The sequence below is a fragment of the Trichosurus vulpecula genome, chromosome 1 (assembly GCF_011100635.1).
Source record: "Trichosurus vulpecula isolate mTriVul1 chromosome 1, mTriVul1.pri, whole genome shotgun sequence".
In the NCBI taxonomy this organism is placed as follows: domain Eukaryota; kingdom Metazoa; phylum Chordata; class Mammalia; order Diprotodontia; family Phalangeridae; genus Trichosurus; species Trichosurus vulpecula.
The window spans coordinates 427,485,530-427,499,845 of NC_050573.1; the positions used below are offsets into that span (position 1 = coordinate 427,485,530).

The following is a 14,316-nucleotide window of genomic DNA, read 5'->3' on the forward strand; positions in this document are numbered from 1 at the left end:
ATGCTAGGAATTTTTTGAAAGATTTTAAAAAAATAACTCTTTCCCCTTGCCAGAGATCTGAAAGGTAATTTCTTCCTTTCTCCTCTAGTTTGCTTATGGTGTTGCCCTTTATATCTAAATCACGCATGCATTTGGAACTTGTCTTGGTATATGGTATGAGATGCTGGTCTATATTTAGTTTCTGCCAGGTGGTTTTCCAGTTTTTCTAACAGCTTTTGTTAAATAGTGAGTTCTTACTCTAGAAATTGTGGTCCTAGGGTTTACTGAACACTACGCAGTAGTATTTGTTTCTGTATATTGTATTTACCTAATCTATTCCACTGACTAACCTCTTTCTCTCTTTTAACCAGTACCAAATTGTTTTGATTATTATGGCATTATAGTTTGACATCTGATACTGCTGGGCCTCCTTCCTATTTTTTTTTCCCCTTACTTCCCTTGGGATTCTTGACCTTTTAGTTTTCAGATGAAATTTGTTACATTTTTTAGTTCTACAAAGTGGTCCTCTAGCAGTTTGATTGGTATGGCACCAAACAAGTAAATTAATTTAAGTATTGTCATTTTATTATATTGGTATGACCTATCCATGAGCAATACATATTTCTCCAATAAAAAAAGAATACTGACTTTTAAATATAGTACACAAGTATAACCTTTCCCCCAACATTGCATCCCAATGCCTGAAACAATTTTTTTTTTAACTCTGTAATGGAGGTAAGGAGCTTGGGCAGTCAGATCCCATCAGCTTGCTTGGATGGTATCTCTTTACACAGAGCTGCTTCCAGAACCATTATGACATGGAAGGAAAATGCCTTTGAGAAACTGTGGATTGTGTGTGGACACTCTATAATTAGCTGAGAAGAGTCTTCTTCTACTGATTGTATAGCCAGAACTGTAAGGATCTTCAAAAAAGCCTGAGTCAGCCCAGGCTGTGTCTTTCTTTCATTATCATCTTGGAGTAGCTCAGCAACTCTTCCTCTCAAGGCGATCCATGAGATCCATACTGTAATGGGGAAAGCCTCTGGACCTTGTTCCCTTTCTGAGGTCATGTGGTCAATTCCGAGTAACAAGCATAGGTTGTTAGCTTTTTTCCTCCTGCTCTTCTGTTCTAAGCGTAGGGCGTGAAATCTCCAACCTCGGGAATTTAAAAGGATAGGGGAACTGGCCCTAGGAATCTGAGTTAGAATCCAGGCTTTCACAACTTGAAGCATAGATGCCCCAAGGAGCAAGTAATAACATTTAGGAGAGACCTTCAGAACCCAGACTTGGTTGTTGGGATTTATCCAGCAGTCACGCCACACCTGTCTGGGGTGGGGTGCGTGCAGAGTGTACATGTTACTTATCATAACACTTTTTGTAAAACTCAAAGGATCACAGATTTAGAATTGGAAAGTACCTTAGATGCCATCGAGTTCAACCTCCTCATTTTACAGTTGAAAAAAGGGAGATAAGTGATTTGCCAAGGGTCATTGCGCTAACCCAAATTTGAACTCAGGCCTTCCTGACTCCTTGCCCCCCTCCCTACATGCTCTACCCACTTGCCCAACTATGCCTGGATCGTCAGTAGTTACATTACTCCTGTGGTACCACAAATCAAGTGACTGTAGGTAAAATCTAAGGTGTCTAGGCTGTGTATTTCGCCCACATAACATTGCATTTCGGACCTGGAGAAGCCGTGTCCCCAGTTAGCTCCGCATGAAAGCCTTTGCGCTTTTTGCATCATCTACCGAACAAGTCAGGTCTCCCTGCAGAGCTTTTCATTGCAGGCAGGCATCAAGGCAGGAAGGCGGAACCGTGAGACCCACAGAGGCTCTCCACGCCATTGAAGGGCAAAAAGTTTGAATTAGAGACACAACCTGGGGTTGCCTCGGGGCAGGGTTACTTGGACCAGTCTCGTAACTAGAGCAGTGGAGCATCATCCTCAGAGCATCCAACCCAACCCCCGCCTAGTGACCAAGTTCACATCCCCAGACGCCGAAGCCAGCCCCACCCCCTTCCCCGGGCGCCAAACGAGTGGGGACCCTAAATAGTCTCTGCAGCTGCCTTGGCCGCCGGCTCGTAGCAATCGCTGCACCAACCTAGTGGGCAAGATCGCCAACACAAGAAACCCGAGCCCCTCGCCCGAGGGCACCCCTCCCGCTTCTTCCAGACCACGCCTGCCAACCCCAATCGCGCGCGCGCGCGCGAGACCCCAGCTCCCCCGGCTCCCCCGGCGCACGCGCCTCCCTCCCCCTCAGCCCGCCAGCCAGTCTCCTCTACTCCACAGGGCGCAATGACGCTACTCTCCGCGGAGCTGGGCGGGGCTGGTCGAGGGCGTGAGGGGGAGGAGGGAAGAGAGGGCGATGGAAGAGCCATTCCGCGCAGGCGCATGGTTAGTGGCCTTGCCCGCGTCGGCTTTATCCCTGACGAAGCTGGCAGCTCGGGCCCTCCCTCTCGCCTCCCTGCCGCGGCCCTGGCCCCGGCCCCGGCCCCGCTCCGCCTCGGCCTCCTGCCGCTGCAGCAGCCCGGGCGGGTGTAGCCCGGCCCCGCCTCCCTCGCTCTCCCTGCACGCTCCCGCCGCCGCCGCGGCTGCCTGTAACCGTCCCGGCGTCCCCCGCTCCCCATCCTCCCTCTCTCCTCCTCCTCCGCCCCCGCCCCTCCCGCGCCCCTTCCTCCCCCTTCCTCCCCAGCCTCGCTCCAGCCGCCTCGTCCTCAGCCTCTTCTCCCGATGAGGTGATGGCAGCGGCCAACTTCGGCAAGATCCAGATCGGGATTTACGTGGAGATCAAGCGCAGCGATGGTGAGCGTGGGGCTCGGCCCCGAGGGGGAGAGGAGAGAGCCTGGAGGGTCCACCCGCCGGGAGCCGCGGCTTCATTGATTCTTTGGGCCCGACTGGGGCGGGGGGAGACGGGGAGCTTGTGGGAGCTTTTGTGTGTTCGTGGGTAGCGGGGCTCGCGTGCACGAGTGTGTGTGTGTCTGTGTGTCTCGAGCTGGGCCGAGGGGCCGGCGCTACTGCAGTGCTAGGGGCGGGGAGCCTGGCCTGGCTTTTGGGGGAGGGGGCGTAAGCCGTGGGGGGAGGGATATAGGGAAACAGGAGGGGGAAGTATTTGGGGTGGGGGGCGCGCTTCGAGGCGTGGCGGAAGCTGGGCCCGGGTTGGGGGAGGTAGGGTCATCAGGAAGTGCGGGGAGACGAGAGAAAGAGGGACTGAGACAGATGTAGCTGGGGTGGGGTCCGGGCTGGGGCGGGGGGCGGTGGCAGCGGCAGGAAATTGCCTGTTCTCTCCATAATTAACCCCTCCCCGGACTCCAAGCCTGAGGATGCTTGCTGCTCCTTGAGGATGACCTAGGATGTCAAAGGGGGGGACCCACCTTCCTTCACAGGGCCTCCCTGCCATCCTTATCTTCCCTGGCAATGGGGGAGGGGAGTGACTTGAGTATTTGGAGAAGTAGCTTCGAGCTTTGCTGTTGGAGTTTGTTTATTTTTAAAGAGTCCAATACATATTTAGGTACTCTGTGGTTCCCAGGCCTACCTGCCCCTTATTCTTTTTGTCGGGCGTTTTTCCCCTTATGGCTAAGCCTTTTCTGGAGAGTAGGATGTGGAGAGTGCTATGATCTTGCACTAACGGGGGGGGGGGGGGGGGGGGGGGGGGGGGGAGAGACTAGGGTGGAGGAGTTTAAGATGTATTCCTCAGAGGTGAGACCTTTGAAGCAGGACAGGGGATACGATGAATAATAACTAAAATATGAAGAGGTAATCTTGGGAAGGTGATGGTAAGTGGGGTAATCCTAATGTTTTTAATCCCCTTAAAGGATCAAGGGAGACGAATTTAAGGGGAATTGAGTGTTATTATTTAATTATTAGATTTAGATATTTCTCTATCTTTCCTTAACCTTGCTTTGGAGAAAATAGAACCTTTCATTAGCTTTATGAGGAGGGGATGAAGGCAAAGTGTGGAAGAAAAAAAAAAACAAACCCTGGTTAAAGCATGAGTCCCTGGTTAGAAAGATCTGTAGCTGACTTCTGTAAATGTCTATTCCTTTCTTTTCACTATGACCAGGATTATGATAAACATCACATATATAGTAATAGAGCCTCTAAATCTTTGTCTTTGTCCTTATTATGTAAAGCAGCAGAGTTTTTGTGTGATAGTGTATTGCTGGACCCTCCATAGTTACTGATTTTTTTTTTTTATTATTTCTGAGGTCATTTGTCTTAGCAACTGGAAGCTTTGTCATCCTGTGTGTGAAAAGCAAAAGCGTACCACTAAGAGCTTTAGGCACTTTTAACTGAACTACTGGGGGAAGGGATACGTGTATATTACTTGAGGCAAGAGCAGTATTTATTTACTCTTTCTGGAGGAAACACTAATGCCATTCATTATTTTGAGATTAAATTTGTATTCACTGGCAGCAAAAATAAGATTTTAAAAATGATCTACACAGTCATTTTTTGGTACAGTAAACTAAAATAGTCACCTAACTTTTATATAAACTGGTTGCTATTTTTCCTCAAATGACTTGAGTAGAATTTTTTAATGTGTTAAAATGAAATATAAATGAAATATAAAGGGTCAGGAGTAATTTTTGTGGAATTATTTGATCAGACACCTTTTTTCTAGTTAAATGAATTGGAATGACAATAAATTTATAAATCATTACCATCCTTAATGTTCATGTTTGTGACTAATAGACTGTGCAACATGGAAGCTGCTTCTACCTGAACCCCCAGTCTTCACCCATCCTCATTCAAGGTATAATGCAAAACTTTTCTCATGAACTTTTGCTAGATCCCCAAACAGAAGCGATCTCTCCCTCCTCTGAACAACTATGGCTCTTACGGAATTTATGGTACATTGTACTTCCCCTTTTTTGTAATTGTGTTCTTAGATCAGTTTTAGATTAGAGTGTACTACCTTGGGGACAAAGTACACTGGCATTTGTATATATAGCAGGCCTTGTTTAAAAAAATGTGGAGCCTCTTTACAGCCTGAAGCAAACATTTGTTGAATGAATGAATCCCCCATTCTTAGGAGTTTTAGTCTTATGATTCAGCTTTGGATCCATAGAACCACTTTAAAGAGAATCCTAGTAGCATTTCTAGAGCTGAACTCCCTAGGATACTCCATGACTATGGCTGTTCTAAAATTAACTGCAATTCCACTTGGAGTGTACTCTCAATGTAGATATGAGTTCAAGAATCAGGCCCAGAACTGAACTAGAACTAGGGTTGATAAACAATGAAGCATAATTAATTGCTACACCCTCCCAAATTTTGCTTCCCAGCCACTTTAAAAAGTACAGTTCTACTAACAGTTATTTGGTGCAGTGGATAGAGTGCTGGGCCTTTAGTCAAGAAGATTCCATGAGTTCAAATCTGGCCTCACATATACTTACTGGCTTGTGATCCTGGGCAAGTCATTTAACCTTGTTTGCCTCAGTTTCTCCATCTGTAAAATGATCTGGAGAAGGAAATGGCAAACTGCTCCAGCATCTTTGCCAAGAAAGCCCCAAATAGGATCATGAAGAGTTGGATACAACTAAACAAAAAACATTCAACACCTAGTATATGTAAGGCACAATGGTAGATGCTGAGGGAGATGCTAAATAAGTCATAGTAAAGTGCTTAGAAAAATTATTTATGAACTCCATGCTTTGCCTGATTTCCTTTGTCACCCAAAGAATTACAGAATCTGAGTTGGAAAAGACCTCAGAGATGATCTAGTCTAACTATTAACCTGATCTTTCTACAACATTTCCAGCTTAAAGGAAGTACACTATCTACAGAGTCATTCCAGTTTTGAAAACTCTTGTAGAGTCTCCAGGTCACTGGATCCAATCTATCCTTCAGTTCAGTTTTCACCCAACTATGGCTCGGAAATCTGCTTTCCCATTTCTAGGGTCTAAGGTAGAGTGGTCACTTCTCTTCAAGGTTCCTGTCACATGTTTCCTTATGTTGAGCTGAAATCCAACTCTGTGACCTCACCCATTGCCCTCTAGTTCTGTTCTCTGCAGCCAAGATCACATGTAATCCTTCATCCCCAAATACTTGAAGGCAGGTACTGTGTTCACAGTAAGTCTTCTCTCCTCCAGAATCTTTAGTTCTTCTAATCCATTCTCAGATAGCATCTTCTTAAGGTTCACCAATTTACTGATTGTCTCGCTTTGGACACTACTCACAGCTAGCTAGTGGTAGAACTTGCAGCCAGATCTTCGTACTTCTAGTTCAGTTTGCTCCATCATGTACAGAGCAGCAGTCAGGTGGGCCAAAGACACTATACATAACTCTCCTCAGAGAGCTCATTACATTCACTGTTTACCAGTGCTCTTCCAAAAACGTGGTTCCCAGAATGGAACACAGAGCTACAGATGTGGTCCAACCAGGACAGAGTTAAGTGGGCCTCTGAACTTCTTAGTTGTCATCACTATCCCTCTTCAGGAAGACTCATCTTTAGAAGGAAGTGACAAACCACTCCAGTGTCTTTGCCAAGAACAGCCCTAATGGGATCACTAAGAGTCAGACATGACTGAAAAACGATTCAACAACAACAAAATTCTTTTGTGCAGTCTAAGATGGCAATAGCTTTTTTGGGCTGCCATTAGATTTTCTCTTCTTAATCATGCAGTTTGCCAAAACCTCTCTTTTTTTAGGTGTAGGACTGTTGTCTCCCCCATCTTGCATTTGCTAGTTAGTTTTTTTTAATCCAAATGGAAGCAGAATGCATATATTGACATGCTGTGGATGTACTGGGTGACTATACATTTGCTAAAACTTTTGATTGTGTATGAAAAGCTTCATTATTCAGAGTGGTTGATTACTTATGTTTGTTTCCCTGAGGGGGAGAGAGTTCTAAGTATTTGTAGCCCCTGGATTTTGTGGGAGGGTGGAGAAGAGTAGGAATTTCCAGAACCTTTGTGGAAGTATGATTGTACTGCGGGGGGCCACTGCTATAATGCTGGCTTCTCTTCATTGCAGAAAACCGTTGTCTCTTGCTGCCTGGGCACAGACTCCAGATCTGACTTTTTTCTTCCTCTCAGGAAAGCTACCAGAGTTACATTATAAAGACCTGAATTTAAATGATTTAACCTAGTCCTAAACTGGGGAGGGAAGAGGAGGGGGCCTCTGGGCTTAGAGCTGCTTGGGGTAGGGAGGAGGGACTAGGAGAATGAATGGTAAAGTTGAGGTACATAAAGTGAAATTAGAATAATAAATGTTTAGGTCTACTCAGGGTGTCATGTGATAAGTTGTCATGACCCTTTATTTTGTTCCTTGGAAGAATAGTACTTCCATGTATGCAGAATGGATCTTAACAGGAAGGGACCTTAGAGATCTTCTAGCCAAGTCTTCTCATCTTACAGATGAAGAAACTAAGACCTGGAGAGGTTAAGTGACTTGCCTCAAATCACATAGGGATTTCAAGTCCAAGTGCTCTGACTAAAGTCCTGGGCTCTTCATACTGTACCTCACTGGTAAGGCATTGCTACTAGAAGGTCACAAAGGAGGCATTACTCTGTTTTCTACATTAAGGAGAAAAGTTGTAACATCTGTGCTAAGCATAGATGAAAATAATGCTTTTTACTACTACCAGGAGTTCCAGCAGCAATTGAGAATCTCAAAGGAGCCATCAGTTATTAACTTTAATGCCATAGGCAGAGAATCTTCTTTGATTAGAAAGGTTAAAAATTGCTTATGCCACAGCTGGCTGTTCCTCTGATCTATCATACTTTGACACATTTATTTCATATATCTTTTTATATAAGCCAAATTCGATGGACATTAAGAGAATGGAGACAGTTTTAGGTTATATGAAAATGAGCTAAGTATTATAATTATGTTAGTTGCACTTCAGATATCCATTTTATTTTATTTTGGCAGCTATTTAGAGTGGAAAAGAAGAAAGGGGGTAGCTTTGTGAGAGTGTTAGTGGATTAACTTTTTTGTACAGTTTCTACTTGTTAACCAAAAAAGCCTTTTGTTTGTATGGCGCTTTGTCAGTTTTCAAAGTGTTTTCTTACATAACATCTCTTTTGATCTACACAATAGCCCTGTGAGGTATTAGACTTATCTGTAGTTATTGAATCCCTACTTAGAATGTAAGGTCCTTTAGGTTAGGGAATTTTTTTTTCTTTGCTGCCTAGCCCAATGCCTTGCACAAAGTAGACACTAAATAAAAATGTCTTGAGTTGAATATAGGAAATTGTAAGTATTAATTCCATTCAACAAATGAAGAAATTGAGGATCTGGAAAGTTAGACTTGCCCCCACATGATAGGACTAAATCAGATACATGCTTTTGCTAATGATACTTTAATGACTTCGAGACATATGTGATTTCTTCTACTGCCAATAATCTAGCATGTAAAATTTGTAATGAGACTGAATTGTATTTGCTGCTAGTGGTGAAATAAAGTTAAATCTTACTGTCTCAGTTATATACGATGATTCAGAAGCTTCATGTGTAATAAAGAAAAGCTTTTCTAGTCCTTACACATTAAGAGCCTGCCAATGTAGAACTTACAGTCTAACATCGATAGTATTAATATAATAATCTATGTGAGATTATATTATGTGCTGCTTGTAGACCTGGCAATAAATGTTTCATCGCCCAAGGAGATTTCTGGGTTAAAGACTGTGCCTCTGAATTCTGGCCTCTCCAAGTGCCTTCTTTTCTTTGACAATATTCCTCTTCTTCATCTTGTCCGAGTCAAAGCATATCTGTAAATCCCTTAGCACAGTGCCTAGCACTAGTGGGTACTTAACGAATACTTGGGGGGGGGGGCCACCATCCAATGCAGTGAGATGTTTAAGTCAAGCATACAACAAAACTTTATTAGAATGTGAGGTAATTTAAATGTATGGACTAAATGGTAGCAACTAAACTTTATATAGTACTTATATAGCTTACAAAGCTTAATAGTATTTCTTTCTGAAAGCTGCTCTCTCCAGAAGTTTAAGAGGAAACTCAAGGCCTGCTCTTATTACTGCTGGACCACTTCATGTTTATAGTGCTAAAAATGAAGATTATGAAGATTCTACAAAGAATATACTAACCTCTCTTGCCAAAATTAGCAACGTATATCACCGATGCAATACCCACAGTGGCTGCTATGAATATGCCAGCGTATTCCAGGTTTGAATTGCAAGATATATCAGACTCTGTTCTTTGAAGACAGAACCTAAACATTTATTCAGATATCAGAAAGCCAAATCCCTCATAGCAACAAAGAAATCTTTACACATTATCAATGAAGGGGGTACTGCCACCCCCAAGCCTTCCCTCCTTCAGGCCTTCCCACATATGAACACGTGCAAGCAAAATCACTCTCTCTCTCACTCCTGCTAGCTGCTTCACTCTCACTGCCTCCTTTCTCTCCTAGCTCCAACTCACTCCAACTTCCTGCTCCACCCTTTTGGCAAGCTCCTCCCACCACAGGGTCATGTGACTCAAGCAGGTCACATAGGCCTATTAATGGGCAAGAAAGCTCTTCCCATTCCATTAACAATACACAGCGTTAAAGCCAGAAGCAGTTTAACAGAGTACTTTGCTGCTGGTAAGGATTCAAGTTCTGTTCCTGGAAAATCCAAAAAACAGTTTCCTAGGAGTAATTTTGGAGTCTCTTACTTGTCAATTCCAGATATTCTAGTAACACTTTCTAACTCATGGGGTAACATTGCTTTACTATGTTAAATGTGCTACCGGGTCCTGGCTGTAGTGATAGCCCATTCTCACATCTTGCTTACTGCTGTTGAGCATTTGGTTCTGCATTTAAGTCTGAACAACTTTAGCAACAGACCCCTGTTGTGTAGTACTTTGTATTTCACAAAATGCTTTTCTTGAAGTATAAAACACACATGGAATTTAACATAGCCTAGTTCTCTTGGTACAGCTTTAATGCCTTAAACCTCTTTAGGCATTTTGCCACCACTCTCCTTTTAGAGCACTTAACTCTTAAGTTGTTTTAATCCTTGAAGTTAATAGTTTTTCTAGATTTTTCATTCTATTTTTCACGCACAGTTCTAAACCGAGATATTAAGCCCATGGTGGTGGTACCGCCACTGCCAAAGAAATAAGGTTGTTTTTGCTAGGCACCAAGAAGAGATCTTCCTATAGTACAGCAAATTGGAATGAAATGGAAAGTGCTTACTATATGCTAGGCACTTTGCTAAAGAGCTGGGAATAGAAATATGAAAAAGCAAGGCTGTACTTAATTCTCAAGGAGTATCCATTCCTTTGCGGGAAGACAGAGTAGAATGTTTTCATAGTGTTGTTTTGATTATTGTTCTCAGACAGAGTAGAAAGGGGATGGTGGGTAGTGAACACAATTAAGAATAGCTGAGAGGTAGGTCTGGGTATCCAGGCCACTTTTGGTGAATTAATAAGAATTCCAGGGCTGGAATTTGGAGTTCTGGGTTGGAGGTGGAGCCTACAGCACAGGAACATGGTGGGGCAAGATGGTGGAAGATCTCAGCTGTGGCAGTGTAGGGATTCAAAGACACAGGTTTAAGAAGGGTGGTTTTGGCAGCTGAACCAAAAAAAAAAAAATTCTGAGGCTTTTACCTTTCTGCCGCTACAGGCCTAATACTAGAAACCTGGCAACAGCCCTCAGGCTACATGTTGTCTTTTTAAGACTTCTTTCTTCTTCTCTGCTGCCTTAAATGTTTATAGGGATTTATAGTAGGCACCTGTATTTTAAGGTAATTGACAACTTGCCCTGATCTTTATCTTCCCTTAAATATTTAAAATCATTAAGATTCCAGATTTACCTTTTAATACAGTAATGTCTACTGGTCAGTAAATTCATTTGGAAGAGGGAACATTTTATCACTCCTGTATGAGTTGATGTGAACCATACTAAACTTATAAACAACATATTGAAATATGGAACAGACAGTTAATATAAACATGAAAGCTACATGCAGGCTTCTTGTGATTTTCACTTCAGGGTTGCCCTGCTTCATGTTTGATTCTTGTACTATACCTTAAGGAAAGCTTTTTCTACCATATAAAACATTAAGCCAGTATTCAAATGGATATTAAAGTATATTAGTGAAAGTAACTGCTAGAGGTGCAAGACAATGGTCCAATTAATGTGTAAATGTGGAATTTTGGTATAGATGTCAGCTTTTTATTGTTATCTGAGGTTTTCTGAAAGTGAGATTTGAAGAATTATTTAAATGTTGGGAGAAATCTCGAATTTATGGGGGGGGAGAAGACGGAACTTTCTAATTTATGGAGTGTTAGTTGCCAAGGAAAGCACTTGATGCATATATTACTGCATTGAGAGAAGCTCAGATCTGGGAGTGGGATAGTTAAAGAAAGGGGATTTTAGGGGCAGCTAGGTGGCGCAGTGAGTAAAGCACTGGTCCTGGAGTCAAGAGGACCTGAGTTCAAATTCAGACAGCTGACACATGCTAGCTGTGTGACCTTGGGCAAGTCACTTAACCCCAATTGCCCTGCCTTCCCCCCTCCAAAAAAATAAACTGGAAGAAAGGAGATTAGTTACGAACCTTGAGACGAGGAAGAAATGAAGGAAATGAGGTAGATTCACACATTCTGAAACAAAAGGTGAAAAGTCCACTTAAGGGTTGAAGAGAAAGGGAATATACATTGAGAGGGGGAGGGAAGATAGAATTCAAGTAGGAGGAAGAGCATGGTAGAGAATACAACTTTGGTAGAGGTGTTTAGGATAGACTGCAGGCAGCTAATGTGGAAGATATGTATATCAGGGATGAACTTGCAAAAGGTTGGTGAGAGATAAAATTAAAGGTAAGGATAAAATGTTGAATACAGGGGGCCAAAATTGGACAAAGTTACATGATTTGACAAGTCAGAGTGCAGAATAAAAGACCAATGAGGTGAAAGGAAAGGCCAAAAAAAGCCACATGCTAATGTAAGTGCAGTATAAAAACTGTTTATTTATGTTAATCCAATTTAGAGAATGCTTACTAAAGACTAATAACATGTTAATATTCAAGTAGAGAAGCTCCTTATGGAGTTGACAGCTTCTCTTGATGGTAAACCCATGTGGCCTTGACTAAGGTGGCCTTTATGGCACACATCTATTTTTGTTTTGGGCTATAAATTGTAAGCATACAAAGCATGCTTTGACTGTTCTAAGGTTGATCTGTATTTTTCAGCTCAAAGCCCTTTGGAATCCGAAGATTAACTGCTAGTCTCCTGAAATATAATTGTTTGGCTATTATCACTCCTTGATAGTATTTTTGTCCCTTTCTCCTTATGTCCTTATGCTTCTGTTTCTTTGGATTTTGATTTTTTTCCCTCCAATAATTCCAGAATGTATTTTGGACCATAAAGAGTGTTCATAGTGTGCCTTCTGCTTAAGTTGTGACTACTGTGGTAATCCAGGATCTGTCATAAAGGGGCAGATAAAACATTTGGGAGTTAGTTGATTTGAATATGAGATTGGGATATGCCAAAATTTTGTTGACCTACCACAGGAAGGTATGGTTTCTGACAAATCTTCCTTCCCTTCACCTGATGAGCTTTTTAAGTGTTACATCACCTTGCAAAAAGGAGTCTGTGGCAAGGGTAGTCTATTCTAATAGACCCCAATAAGAAATACAGGCATCTTTCAGTATGCTCCTTCAAAAAATTGTGACAGGATACAAATAAACACAAAATTCTTCAGGCCTAAGCTCCCTTGAAGACTACTGAAAAATAATTAGAATCCAATTTGTTATTAATTTTAGGGAATGAAAACAAGGTTATTGTCTCATTCATGACTTAAGGGGGGTGGAGCCGAGATGGTGGCTGGAAAACAGGAACCCACTTAAGCTCTCCCACAAATTCCTCCAAACACCTGTAAAAAATGGCTCTGAACAAATTCTAGACCTACAGAACCCATGAAATAACAGAGGGAAACAAGTCTCCAGCCCAAGATGGCCTGCATGGTCATTGGGAGGGGTCTATTGCACCGTTGTGGGAGTGGAGCGAAGCCTAGCATGGGCCTTGCCAGGACCAACCAGACCAGGAGTTGGGTGGAGCAGGCCTTAGAGCCCTGAATCACTGAGCTGTAGCAGTTACCAGACTTTTCAAACCACAAACGCCAAAGACAACAGAGCAGATCAGTGGGAAAACTGCTGGATCTGGGTGAGAGAAGTGCATGGTCTGGCCCCAGCCCTGGGGGGGGGGCGGGTGGCACAGGTGCTGCTGCTTCCAGAGCTCCAGCTGTGGCTGCTTCCAGCCCCAGGCCCACCTGGTGGGAAGAATCAAGCAGTGTATCAGAGCGGGAGTGGGAGCCCAGGGAGCGCTTTGCTGGCCCAGAGGCAGGGTTCTGTTGCTTTTCCCTGCTTGGATCTGGATCAAAGTGCTGGTGATTAGAGTAGAAGTAGCTCTGAAAACAGCAGGACAAGGCCCCTAAAGCTTGGGACAAAGTATTCTCCACTCTAAAAGCAGTCTTACCCTGACAAAAAGCTCAGGGGTCAAGTAGTTGGCTGGGAACATGACCAGGCAGTGAAAAAGGATGCAGACTCAGACTATAGAATCTTTTTTGGTGACAAAGAAGATCAAAACATACAGCCAGAAGAAGTCAACAAAATCAAAGAGCCTACATCAAAAGCCTCCAAGAAAAATATGAATTGGCCTCAGGCCATGGAAGAGTTCAAAAAGGATTTTGGAAAAGCAAGTAAGAGAGGTAGAGGAAACATTGGGAAGAGAAATGAGAGTGATGCAAGAAAATCATGAAAAAAAAGTCAATGACTTGCTAAGGGAGACTTATAAAATAGTGAAGAAAATACCACCTTAAAAAATAGACTAACCCAAATGGCAAAAGATCTCCAAAAAGCCAATGAGGAGAAGAATGCCTTAAAAGGCAGAATTAGCCAAATGGAAAAGGAGGTCCAAAAGACCACTGAAGAAAACACCACCTTAAAAATTACTATGGACTAGGGACTGAGAAATCAAGAAATTATAAAACAGAACCAAAAGAATGAAAAAATAGAAGACAGTGTGAAATAGTTCATTGAAAAAACCACTGACCTGTAGAATAGATCCAGGAGAGATAATTCATGACTTAATTTATGGATAAAGTTGATTTAGCCATAAAATGATTTGCAGGCAAAAACTACAAGGAAGTTATGCTGATAGTCAGTGACTTGATTAATTAGAAAAATCTGGTGAAACCATTACCGCCACCACTTGAGAATTAAACATTAGACAAATATTGAGCCTCTGTTGATGCCTCACATAGTGCTTGGCTAGCATTTAGAAAATTGTAGTTTCATCAGAGTGACAAAGAATTTTATATAGTGGGTAGAATTCTGGATTTGCAATGGAGAGACTGGTTTTTCTTCACAGTCTTATTAGTGACTCATGACTTT

General features: G+C 42.7%; 1 protein-coding gene across 4 annotated transcripts in view; it reads left to right on the forward strand.

Annotated features, from left to right (window-relative positions):
• Nucleotides 1-2,319: 2,319 nt before the first annotated feature.
• The window catches only part of KIF2A (kinesin family member 2A), a 100,446-nt gene continuing 88,449 nt past the window's right edge, over nucleotides 2,320-14,316 (forward strand). Inside the window, exon 1 of one of the 4 annotated variants that reach the window (XM_036761660.1) lies at nucleotides 2,320-2,779. In XM_036761660.1, the coding sequence (XP_036617555.1) occupies nucleotides 2,716-2,779 (64 nt within the window). In that variant the 5' untranslated portion in view covers nucleotides 2,320-2,715. The remainder of the gene's footprint in view (nucleotides 2,780-14,316) is intronic. The other 3 variants (XM_036761681.1, XM_036761672.1, XM_036761666.1) reach the window with 3 other exon arrangements.